Source organism: Bombina bombina, chromosome 6 (genome assembly GCF_027579735.1).
Source record: "Bombina bombina isolate aBomBom1 chromosome 6, aBomBom1.pri, whole genome shotgun sequence".
Lineage (NCBI taxonomy): Eukaryota > Metazoa > Chordata > Amphibia > Anura > Bombinatoridae > Bombina > Bombina bombina.
In genome coordinates, this window is record NC_069504.1 from 707,297,775 (window position 1) to 707,310,520 (window position 12,746).

At 37.6% G+C, this 12,746-nt stretch overlaps 1 protein-coding gene across 2 annotated transcripts in view; it reads right to left on the bottom strand.

Annotated features, from left to right (window-relative positions):
* Positions 1-312: 312 nt before the first annotated feature.
* The window catches only part of ELOF1 (elongation factor 1), a 23,072-nt gene continuing 10,638 nt past the window's right edge, over positions 313-12,746 (bottom strand). The window contains exons 2-5 of one of the 2 annotated variants that reach the window (XM_053717862.1): positions 7,113-7,234; positions 6,746-6,867; positions 2,608-2,678; positions 313-1,707 (exon numbers count right to left, since the gene is read on the bottom strand). In XM_053717862.1, the coding sequence (XP_053573837.1) occupies positions 1,643-1,707; positions 2,608-2,678; positions 6,746-6,861 (252 nt within the window). In that variant the 5' untranslated portion in view covers positions 6,862-6,867; positions 7,113-7,234 and the 3' untranslated portion in view covers positions 313-1,642. The remainder of the gene's footprint in view (positions 1,708-2,607; positions 2,679-6,745; positions 6,868-7,112; positions 7,235-12,746) is intronic. The other variant, XM_053717861.1, reaches the window with a different exon arrangement.

Consider the following 12,746-nt stretch of genomic DNA (forward strand, 5'->3'; position numbering starts at 1 on the left):
GTCCCCTGAAAATGTGTAAGATACGAATATCTGAAATATATTGTTCAAGTGAAAGAAATTCAGTAGGCATAGTCATTGGGCTTATTCGTTATGATCCAAATTCAGCAGCTTACCGCATTCAGCTCTTTTCGGAGCTGTGGATTTGCCCACAACTTAGAGTGTTTCACTTTAACAATAAAAGCAGCTCCGGAGAGCCAAATGACACAAGTGTCCGTCGTCTTCAACATTTGGATCATAACGAATAATCATGCCTAAAATTCAGGGATTGAAAAAAATTCATCAATGTATTCTAAAGAACAAAAAACGCCATAATCACGCAATTTCAGTTTTAATAAAAATAACACTTTCAGATCAATCTGTAACAATTGCGATTTTCAACACAATAAAAATAAACATCCCACTAGAATATTTACAAACACAAACTCTTCTCTTCTAAACCCATTAACAGCCTTGAGCCTGAAATACACTGCATTTCATTGTTTTACTATTACATGAGACCCATTTTGTGTTGCAAAAAAAAAAAAAAAAGGTGTCAATCTCAATCTAAATTAAAAGTATAGTTTACATTGATTCACATATGCAATCCCGACATTTTTACCCAAATTTGGCAAGCTATTAGTTATTTGAGCACAGTTCACAACTCCCTTTAAAATATATGTATGTATGTACGTACGTACATACATACATACATTTCTCTAGTCTCTGGTGATATTGACAACACTTGCAATACAATATTAATATGTACCACGCATTCCCTATTCACATTTAGCTAACTTGCATGATTCCTGTCATATGTGGGCTGAAAAAGAAAAAAAGTCAGGAAGCACCTTTTATTTAAAATAAAAACTAAACTTTCTCAAATTTCCTTAGTCTGCAGTATATATCGATCAAGGCCTGTAAAGATGGACTATTTTATTTTTAAAGGGACATTAAACACTACATGTTATAAACATAGTATTGAAGTTATTCCCCAACTCCCTATAGTCATGAGGGCTGCCATGTTTGAAATCTAGCTTTGACTGTATTCCAGTGCTGGTGTGCTTGCACATGTGCAGTAACTCTCCATATACCTGTAGTGTAACCTAGGTTCCATTATGGCAGCACTATCAATTAGTTAGGGGCATGAAATGTATTTAGTGTCCCTTTAAATGCATTTAAGACTACTTTAATTTGAAGATTAAAGCAGATTTAAAGTATCTGCCCTGCACAGTCAGCAGTAAAAACCAAGGGATACAGGGGTTTAATAGCAGATGAGCATTTAATACCTGATCTTGAACAGCTCCTCACCAGGGCACATTTACTTCCTGGTTTATGGTGTTTTGGTGGTACACAGTGCTTGGTATAAATTAGAGAAATGTGTAATAATACTCCCCATTTTTGATTACAGAGCAAATAAAATGCTAGTCATATAAACCTTGGATTTACACGCATATAAAAGAGCCACTATTTGATTGCTTCTAGCTTCTGTATGCTCATATTTTTGATGGCTGAACTGCCTCCCTGATCCAGATCCCAGGGTTTTAGTAAGTGAGCACCATGAACTTGAACTGAGGTTGTGTGTGGTGTAACCAATGGACCAAAACACAAATGTTGGCAGCTGTGAGGGAAGGATGGTAAGAGAGGTCTTCACAAGTAGAGCCTGCTACTGATTAGCTGCTTCACAGGCATCAATCCAGTCACTATACACATCTACGGGCTCTGAAAGATCTGCAATTTAAAGGGAAGTTAAGGAAAAGAAGATGGAGCAGATATTCTCACAGACTGGTCATTTCCATCTAAAAAGAAACATCCACAATCAAATAACTCAGGCACAATCAAACATCAACTAAGCAAATGATTCAGGCTTGACAAACTAGTCAAAATGCAAAAATAAATTGTAGTAATATGATAGAGCATTTTAATATTGCTTAATCACTACAAATAGGTAAAACTCTATGAAAGTCACTTCCATAATAGAAACACTACTGGGAGCTAGCTCAACACATCTGATGAGCCAATGACAATAGGCATGTGTGTAACCACCAATCCGCAGTGAACTGCTGCTCCAGAACCTACCTAGGTATGCTCAGGTAAGATATCAAGGGAATAAAGTACATTTAATGAGAGAAGGAAATTGGAGTAATCTGGAAAGTCTCTTAAAATTGCATGTTGTATCTGAACAATAGTTTAATTTTGATTTTTATGTCCCTTTAAGAATTATTTATCTTGCATCTCAATATTCCCGATGATCCATAAATATGAAATCTTTGTCACTCACAATAGCTAGTTCCCCATTATAAAATGTAATAAGGAATGTCTTCATTGTCAGCCTGGGTATCTCTCTTAAGAGTTTTACTGCTCAAACAAAAAAAAAAAAAGTTAGCTAATTGACATGGGTGGCACCTCTAAGTCAAAATGTTTATCGTCACAAGATACTACTCTGGCCACCCGAGTCAGTGTGAAGTTTTACCCCAAGAAGTTAAAGATGTTTATTTTACACTAGAACATCCAGCTGAGGTATAGAAAGGCTGTGCTAAAATTATTTTATATACACAGGAAGAACATAAGTGCATGTTTAATTGCAAAGTTAACTCCTAGAAATATTGGACATTCCCACATATAGGATACAGGTTATTGGAGTCTGGAACTCTTCCAGGCAAACGGTGCAGGAAATCACCCCAGTGTTCCGTTCTCTATCCCTAAAGAAAGAGAGACAGACAAGTCATGACAGATTAAGTATAATTTGCAACGGTTTACATTTTCTTTTTAGGCTTTATTACAAAACAATGAAATATTTTTGGACAAACAGATATATTTATGAAATACAATAGCATCTGCTGTGTGTTTACTAAAAAGTAAAATACAAATAATGGGTTTCACATAGCAATGAATAGACATAACTTATAATTACCAACAGGACTAAAACCAAATATTTTACATTCTACAGTAATGTAATGTAATTAGAAGCTGCAATAAAATTAAAAACATGGGTCACAACACAGCCTCTCAGTTGTCATAGATAGAACATGCAACTAATTCTACAAATAAATAAGTATGAAAAATTAAATTAAAAAGGATATAGAGCCCAATAAAAAGCTGTTTAAGTTCCCTAATGCAGCTGTGAAAAAGAGCAGGGTAATAGCTGCTAACCACTTTTAGTAAAGCATCTGCATAATTCCTCCTCGTTTGAACAAAGGTCAAAGGTAAATGGGGGAAAATAACTGCTGCATTACTTCTAGGCAATCAAGGAGCTTGATCATCGTTATGTGTTAAATCCGAGTAAACAACTGAGTTTAAAGGACCAGTCAACACAGTAGATTTGCATAATCAACAAATGCAAGATAACAAGACAATGCAATAGCACTTAGCCTGAACTTCAAATAAGTAATAGATTTGTTTTCTGACAATTTTAAAAGTTCTTTTTCCACTACCCCTGTACCATGTGACAGCCATCAGCTATTCACAAATGCATACACGTACCATGTGACAGCAATCAGCCATTCACAAATGCATACACACTTATTCTTGCACATGCTCAGTAGGAGCTGGTGACTCAAAAAGTTTAAATATAAAAAGACTGTGCACATTTAGTTAATGGAAGTAAATTGGAAAGTTGTTTAAAATTGTAGGCTCTATCTGAATCATGAAAGGTTCATTTTGATTGAGTGTCCCTTTAATCTCTGCTGCAAGGGGGTTACAAGCAAAGATTTCAAATGTTCTTCGCAAAAAGGGGTTACAGGGATACAAAACCTTAATGTATGCCATTTCTAAATCATAAAATAAATTGGGGATTTCATGTCGCTTTAAGTCAACTCTCTCTACCTCAATGTTATCGATCTAATATATAATATGCACATTCAAATTTCTAGCTCCTGGATATGAACAAAACCGGCAAAGTGAGTAAATACACAATTCTGAAGCGGAGCACAGAGCGCAAGCTAATCATGAGCTGCATATGTGCATAATCACGGTGTACAGGTCTGAAGCAGTAGCGCACTGCTCCTCCAAAGTTAACTGACCCCTTTGCAGGGGATAAATGCAGTCATAGGCAAGCAACAGTGCCAAAAAAAAAGTCACTATATCCTTATTGCATTTGCCGCGTTCTCCACAGAAAAATTTGCAAGCCGGGTGACACTATCCTTAGCAAAAATAACTTAAATTTCATGATAGTATGAGAAATAAACATTGAAACATTTTAATATTGGCTAATTTTAAAGTTAAAATGTTTAGGATTTAAGCGCAGATTATGTTAATATAGATGAGTATCAGTCAGTTTATTTTTTTTATAAATACAAACTACATATTTACATAATTTTATTTGTACTTTTTCAAACTGGCATTTGTTAGCTCCGACTCCTGTGTCCTTCCTTAATTTCTCAGTGCAGTAGAGCGGTCCCACCCACACTTTGTGTATGCATGGCACTCTGCTGACGTGGGGGAATTGAATCGTGCATGCGCAATGATCAGCAGTCAGTTCAATTGTAAACAATCACGTGATTTATGGTTTACCTCCTGAGCCGGGAAGAGTCATGGGTATGTAGCTGGGATGGTCATAACAACCATAACGTCACTAACATAGGCGCAAAAGAGCAATCCTACCCCAAGAAAAGATACCATGATCGTGATTGGACAACGGGAAACACAGAATAAAAAAAAGTCACTCAGTGGTGGGGCTGCCAGACTGCACAATAGAATCGGAGCAGTTTATTTTAGACTAAACCAGTAAGTTAGGTTTTTAAAAATCTGATGACAAACAACAATGTTGCATTTACCATCACTAACTTATTTTTGGCAAAAAAAAAAATAAAAAAAAAAAATTGATGGGTGGCGCACCCATTAAAAAAAGGTCCTGAGAACACTGGTTATGTATGTATGTATGTATGTATAAAAATAGGCTTTTAAAACGTAAGACATTGAACTCATAATTAAATCCCTCAAAGTTTTTGGGGTTTTTTTCTTCAAAAAAGTCAGAGGCTAGAGTGCTGCAGATTTACTTAAAGGGACAGGAAACACCCACATTTTCTTTCATGATTTGGATAAAACATACGATTTTAAATAACATTCCAATTTACTTCTATTATCAAAATTGATTCATTATCTTGTTATCCTTTGCTGAAGGAACAACGCCGCACTACTAGCAGTTAGTTAAACACATCTAGTTAGCCAATCACAAGAGACAAATGTGTGCAGGCACCAATCAGCAGCTCCCACTAGTGTAGGATAGGTGCGTATTATTTTTCAACAAGAGAACTAAGCAAATTTGAAAATAGAAGTGAATTTAGAAGTTTTTAAAATTAAACGCTCTATCTGAATCATGCAAATTTTATTGTGACATCCCTATAAAGGGACAGTCAAGTAAAAATGTAACAATTCCGATACAGCACACAATTTTAAAATTTTCCAATTCATTTCCATTATCCAAATGTGCACAATATTTTTATCTTCACACTTTGAGGCACCAACCCCTACTGAGGATGTGCAAGATTCACAGGATATATGTATATGCATTTTGTGATTAGCTGATGGCTGTCACATGATGCATTAGGAAGGAAAATGTAACTGATATTTGTCAGAAGAAAAAAAAATCTACTAATTTCAAATTCAGACTGAGTTTGCATTGTCTCTTTATTAGGCATTTATTGAGTATTATATTCTACGGTGTTTAGTGGTTCTTTAATCCAGCTTTATAATACTCAGTGATTAGATCAGTGCATAAGCTCACTTACACATCTGGATGGCCAAAGCAAAGGCCATGTGCATGTGTAGTCAAATATTTTCATTATATATGCTTGGACCGCTCTGCATTATAATTGCTTGAAGAAAAAAAAAAAAAAAAAAAAAGGGACAGTAAAGTCAATGATTGAGATAAAGCATGCAGATTTAAACAAACTTTAAAATTTACTTTTAATGAAATGTGCTTTGTTCTTTTGGTATCCTTTGTTAAAGAACATAACTAGGTAGGCTCAGGAGCAGCAATGCACTAATGGGAGCTAGCTGATGAATGGTGCTTGTGTACATACTGTATGTCTCTTGTCATTAGTTTACCTGCTGTGCAGCTCCTGAGTAGAGATGAAAAATGTAATAACTTGAGGACACTTCTGGCATACAAGGATGTGTTGTCATCCTGCTAGCATTTGGAAAATAATATTTATTTTGACAGTATTTGCTAATTTTACTGAGAGGATGAAACCCCCCCCCACCACACACACACTATTTAGTGGCCAGATCACAGGTAAACACTATGCTGTGATGGGGAAGCAGAACATTAGTAGGAATGAAGTCATAATTTGGATAGAGGTTATGAAAATAAACTAATACAGCTAAAATGTGATTCAATTGTCAGAATTCACACTTATGCCTTTCAATTGAGGCTTAACACGGATAGAAAAAACTGAAAGCAACTATACAAACAAAATGGAGACCACAAGCAGAATAAATTGAAACCTTTCCCTGCAGTGCCCCTAGAGACTGAAATGCATCTTTTATTTGATAATAGCATGCTCAGTTTCTTAGTATCTGAATTGTACCCCCCCAAATTTTCTGAGACCTTCCCATCTATTCTTCTGAGCCCATTCTTCAAAAAAGTTACTAATAGAACAAAGCAAATTTGCTAACAGAAGTAAATTGGAAAGTTGTTGAAATTGCATGTTCTGTCTGAATCATGACACTTTCATCTTGACTTTACTGTATCTGTAATGCCCTTTAAAAACTTCAACGAGTCAAAGCATTAAAAGCAAATGTGTGGCCTCCCTCTATTCTTGCTTACATCTTGACGTCACAGGATTTCTCGTGGTTACAGAAGGGGCAGGTAAATTGCGTGTCAAGATTTCCAGTCATCTTCTTCTTAGGTGGAGGCTTCCTCTTCGACTTTCTGCGCCCCATTTCTGCCTGAATAACAAAAAACAGAGTATCTTGGATTTGTGCAAACAAAATAGAATAGCAACACCATAGGAAAACAGATTTTACATCTACTGTTCCAGAGTTAGCACAATATAAGTCTTTCAAATTGTAGCTACCTTAAAGTGAATGTCAATTTAGATGAATCGGTGCCCGGTTTTTAATAATTCTATTAAAAACAAGGGCACTTTAATTCATCAAAATTGACATTTCACCAATTTTCTTCAAATACTTACCTTTTAATCTTTACAGTCGCTCCAGTGATTCACCCGGCCGTCTGAAGCCTCTTCATACGTCAGAAATGGCGAATCTGGCTTCCTCCAATCACGGCTTCCCCCCCAGGGAAGTGCTGCAGCGGCTGTCAGGATTAAAACTTAAGTATTTGAAGAAAACGAGTGAAATGTCAATTTTGATTAATTAAAGTGCCCTTGTTTTAATAGGTTTATTAAAAATCAGGCACCGATTCATCTAAATTGACCTTCACTTTAAAGATTGCACTAGAGATCTTTCTGGCCCCTTCTATAATTAAGCACCTATAGAACAGAGGAAAAAAAGTAGGTGTTTGTATCATGTGGTAAAGTGGTCACTATATCATTACTGAAATGTAAGAATATTTTTGTAGAGAAAACCTTAAACCCTTTGGAGTTGCATATCTGAAAACACATTTTGCCATTTTCTTTAAAGGCGCAAGTATCTTAAAGTGTTATGCGTATCACTGTTTGCTTGTTTTTAAATAATGCATTGTTAGGTACGTTTTATGAATTGCTATGAAATCACCTGGTATTGACATCTCTTCTTAGAAATTAGTGCACAAAAAGCTAAATATTTACAAATCATGTTCTGGGTTTCCTGCCAATTTTAGACCTATTCAGCATTTAAATTCTAAACTACTCCTAGCTGGAAAGCCAATTGTAATTTGTACATAAACAGGGGTGATGTTACTAGAACCTGGAAATGCATTATCCAAACTTATATTTGTGCGTTGCACTTTTACTCTAATAAATCTGGTGCAAAATTAGCTAAATGCTGCCGCTCACAGCCATTTTCAGCATTCATTTCACTAACAAATGCCTAATGCATGTACCCAGCAATCAAACTGTGTGATATTTGCTAGCAAACAAAACTTTCAAAGTGTTCAGTCAAAAAGGTTTCAAACTGGTAAATTACTTCCACAAACTGCCTACCTGACAACTTTTTCAGGCCACTGTTATCCATCTCAAATTTACCCAGAAAACTGCTGTCACTCCTACACATAATGAATATGACACCAATACCTAAAAATAAAAATTTACAATTCTAACATAGCAAACAACTTTAAGCAGCTTTCCAATTTATGTCTATTATCAATGATTCTTTGTTTTCTTGCCATGCCTTTCTGAAAGGCATACCTGGGTAGGTTTAGAAGCAGCAATGCACTTCTGGGAGCTAGCTGGTGATTGGTGGCTGTAAAATATGCCTCGTCAGTGACCCACTAGATTTGTTCAGCTAAACCCAATTGTGTATTGCTGCTTTTTAGCTTACTCTTATTCTAGTAAAAGTTATTACTGTTTCAGCAGCATATGGACATATGCTGTGTGTGACAAGCATCAGGATTTAAAGAGAGAAACAGTGTTCTCCCCAGGACCTTTTTAGCAGGTGCACCACCCGGCTGATTTTACTTACCTAAACAATAGGACCCACCATCTTATAGCTCCTGAAAGCTAGCTGTCAAAATACTAATTTATGGTATCCTAAGTGTGCAAATACCTCACTTTTTAGCTCATCTGACCCACCAGGACCAGGATCTGTACTTTAGGACCATGGAAATGCATAATTAATATAAAAGTGCCACTGAGGCCTACTGGCAAGCTGAGACCGCGGCTGAGCGTATAACACACCTGTGGTAGCCTACACATCAAATCGGCCGACAGAGAAATCACGCCTATAATCTTGATACCTCCGCAGCATGAGAATGGAGAGACAAATCCGTGCTGCACTGGCAGACTTACTATACTCAATGGACTTACACCAACAGGCTCTGGTTGCAGACCTGAGGGCCATTATGGACAGACCACAGACTACAACGCTGCTGAGTGAAGTCGGGAGAGAAACTGACTGGTCTGAATTAGACCCACCACAAAGTCACAAGGTTGATTGCGGAGACCAGGTAGAGATACTCATCACGGACAGCTATGGCCTTAGTCGTATGACGGCGGAGCATACAGGCACAGATAAGCAGTGTAGCTCCTTAGACACAGACTAACAGTATAGTACTTTACAGCTCGTCTCTATTCTTGCTGAACCGACGCAACAGAGTGCTATCATGACGGCTGCTTCACCTAGAGACTCGTCAGTAGAAGTGGGGGCTCAGCTGAGCGCAAAGACGAACACACAGCCTGAACTGGGACCTAAGCGGAGCATAGAAGTCATAAGGCATACCGCATTACAAAGAGCAGGAAAGACTATTTATAGCCGCAAAGAATTTGGAACATGTACCTTCGTTATCACGTACAGGCAGCTTGCCGAGATGGAAGTGACTCCACTTACATTTGCCTTTGTTTCCGGTTATAGCTACTCACCCCACATACTGACCTACGTTGAGACCCCATCAAGGTCCCCTTTCAGATTAGGAGTGGGCTAATGAGAAACCCCCCAAGCTCTCTACAACACCAGTGCCGGCCCAGATTCAGAACCCACACAAGTACAAGCTGTAGACTACATATATTTGAGACATTTCCAGAAGCCATAAGTCTTAACATCGCTTAGCGCTGCTACTGAATATCTTCTGTTCATGCAATGGGACGCAGATTTGTAGTAGTACTGTCCTGTCTTTAACTCTCCTGGCGAGAGGGTCTCTTATGCTTGGTTTATCCCTTAAATAGTGTCACCCTTTATTTTTGCACTATTCCCTAAGTTCAACAGTTTGTTTAGGACTAGTATGTGTTAATTCCTGTCTCTTCCTTAAGTATTGCTGTACACTAAAACCTGTATTACCTACTGAGAGCTTCGCCCCGTAAAAATGGGGCTGTCAGATTATAACAAAGAGATAAGTTCACACTGCTTATATTAACATCCACATCTGGACACACTATCTATACATGATTGGTGCTACTTCATGGGAATACATAGCTCAGCCCCAAGTACACATATACATGTCATACTAATTCCTAGGGGCAGTTTTTCTCCCCTCATTAGAACGTGCCTAAAGACATATATAATGGGGCCACCTAGGATGCAGATAAGAGACTACCTTAAACAGACCCCTTACAAATTATGATTAGAGTTTTCTGTTAGATCATTGTCTTGTATATGTTTAACTGGGTTCCATGGTGTGTTTCCAATCTAGTACGCTGAGAATGCAAGAACAGAATATGACTCTTAGACATATCTATTTAATTAGCAAGAATCATACTCATCCTGAACTATTAAGGTCACTTGCAATGGATGCTCACATGACACACTCGCCGGGTGTTAATTTTCAAGTCTCTAAGATAAAAATTACAAATTGTATTCAAGACCTGGGCGTACCTATGGAGTATGGCCTGTTTACCTTAGCCCTTATACCCCATGTGTAACTTACTCTTGCGAGCACCGCTATTATAGGGGAATATTGCATGGGCCCAAGTTTTATACTATACCTACTCACCACTGAAGTCACCTCTGGGCAATACGGCACTCAGCGGACAGACCTCCTTATCATTTTAACTACTCTCAACCTTAGCCTTGATAAGAATATACATGTCCCTTTATGGTTGACGTAAATATACTGGACCTAACTCACATATACTCATTTAAGCTTAATATATACAATTTAATATATAAACCCATCCAGCAGCCCAGCTTAGTTGGTTCCGCCCTTCTCTTCTCACCTTCCCCCCTCCCTTACCCCCATAATTCGAGTGGCTCTTGCCCACTGCAACACCTTTTCTTCCCTATCTCTTATGACCCACCTGTGGTCACTACAAATAAAAAAGTAAAATGAAGTTACACCTTAAGTTAGCCCAAACCTTTTTTAGACACCTCACTAGTCTTGATATCTGTTCTCGTTTTCTATGGCCAACCTTTTAGAATTCCTACACGAACTTATTAATTTAAGGCTTAGACCCAATATCCTTGTCCTGACTAAACGGATACCTTACATTTGATGATATGATATGCCATGCCTGGATGCTAATGTTAATAATGGTCTAACTTGGTAATGTATTCTATTCTGTTTTCTATGTAACTTCAATAAAAATTAAAAAAAAAAAGTTGTTATTTGAATTACAGAAAATTATATAATATTAGAAAATATTACACTCCCGCCAACCGGCTGGCAAACTTTTCTGTGGAGAACACTAGGAAATGAATCAATGAAAATACAGCTCTCTCGAACACAGTCTACACACTATAAATAATGCTCTTTACTAAACCAAAGTTTTTTTTTATAATTCAGATGGAGCATGCAATTTTAAGCAACTTTATAATTTACTCCTTTTATAAATTTTTCCTCGTTCTCTTGCTATTTTTATTTAAAAAGCAGGAATCTATAGATTAGGAGCTGGCCCATTTTTGGTTCAGGACCTGGGTTACGCTTGCTTATTGGTGACTAAATGTAGTCACCAATAAAGCAAGTGCTATCCAGGGTGCTGACCCTAAAATGGGATGGCTCCTATGCTTTATATTCCTGCTTTTTAAAATAAAGATAGCACGACAATGAAGAAAAATTGATACTAGGAGTAAATTAGAAAGTTGCTTAAAATTGCATGCTCTATCGGAAAGAAAAAACCCCCCATGGGTTTAGTATCCCTTTAAACCATTTAGGCATTAAGTACTACGCCACAGAGTACTTTACCCAATGTACCCTGTTAACGTAGTATCTACATACAAACTTCTGGCTCATGCTGTGGTCCTCACTGTCAGCTAAGACTATAGCCAGAGGCAGCTGCATTCATATGGTAAAGAAGAACTAATCGTTCTTCCTTTACCATAGGAAGGCAGATTGCACACTGTCACAATTTCGGCTTGCGGTGGGGTGGTGCCATGTGTGGAGTAGGAGGGAAGCGGGCATGCAGCACATCACAGGAGGGAGGGTTTTTTCGCTACAGAAAAAGGAAGTTTGATGAGGAAGATGAGCTACTACACTAGAGAAACAGGTGAGGGAGGGAACACTTAAGAATCACAGGGGGGGGGGGGATATATATACACTAAAGAAAATATTTTATTAAAAAAATTGATATATGGCTGCTAGTAGTAAGAGGGAAGCGCTATAAATAAGCGGCACAGCCGGCACTAATACATAATATTTTGAATGGTGCTTTGAAACAGATAGTGCTGTTCCTTTATGCTTACCTGCTGACAGCTGCTACGTCAACGCCATGCTTGCAATGAAGACCAGCACTTTTATTATGCTGCATAGGCTTAATATGGGGGTATTATAGTATTTGGAAGCTGGATGTATAAGTGGGTAAATACTCTGCATAACAGTATTGCGGCCTATCTAATGTTAATCTTACAAGCAGGAGCTGACATGTTCTTTGCACTGGCGCTTTTCTCACTAATTGGGCAGTGCATGCTCTTTTACATACACTGCTCCATCACTATATCACGGTCCTGGGCGATTTCTATTGGTCATGCGCAGACCATGAAAACTACATATAGGTATATGAATTTTTCATAGGTAAATGGCACCCACGTGACACAGCACCACGAAAGTTGAAAAAAATCAAAATGGTTGTTTGCAATGATTATACAGCAGATTTTTACCAGGCACTTTAGAAATGCAACAATGTTGACTGGTCCTATAACGATTTTTTTTTTTTTTTTTTTTAATATGATCGCATTTGGCGGTGAAACAGTGGCATGTAATATACCAAAATAGGCTAGATCAATATCTTTGGATTGCAGGTAAA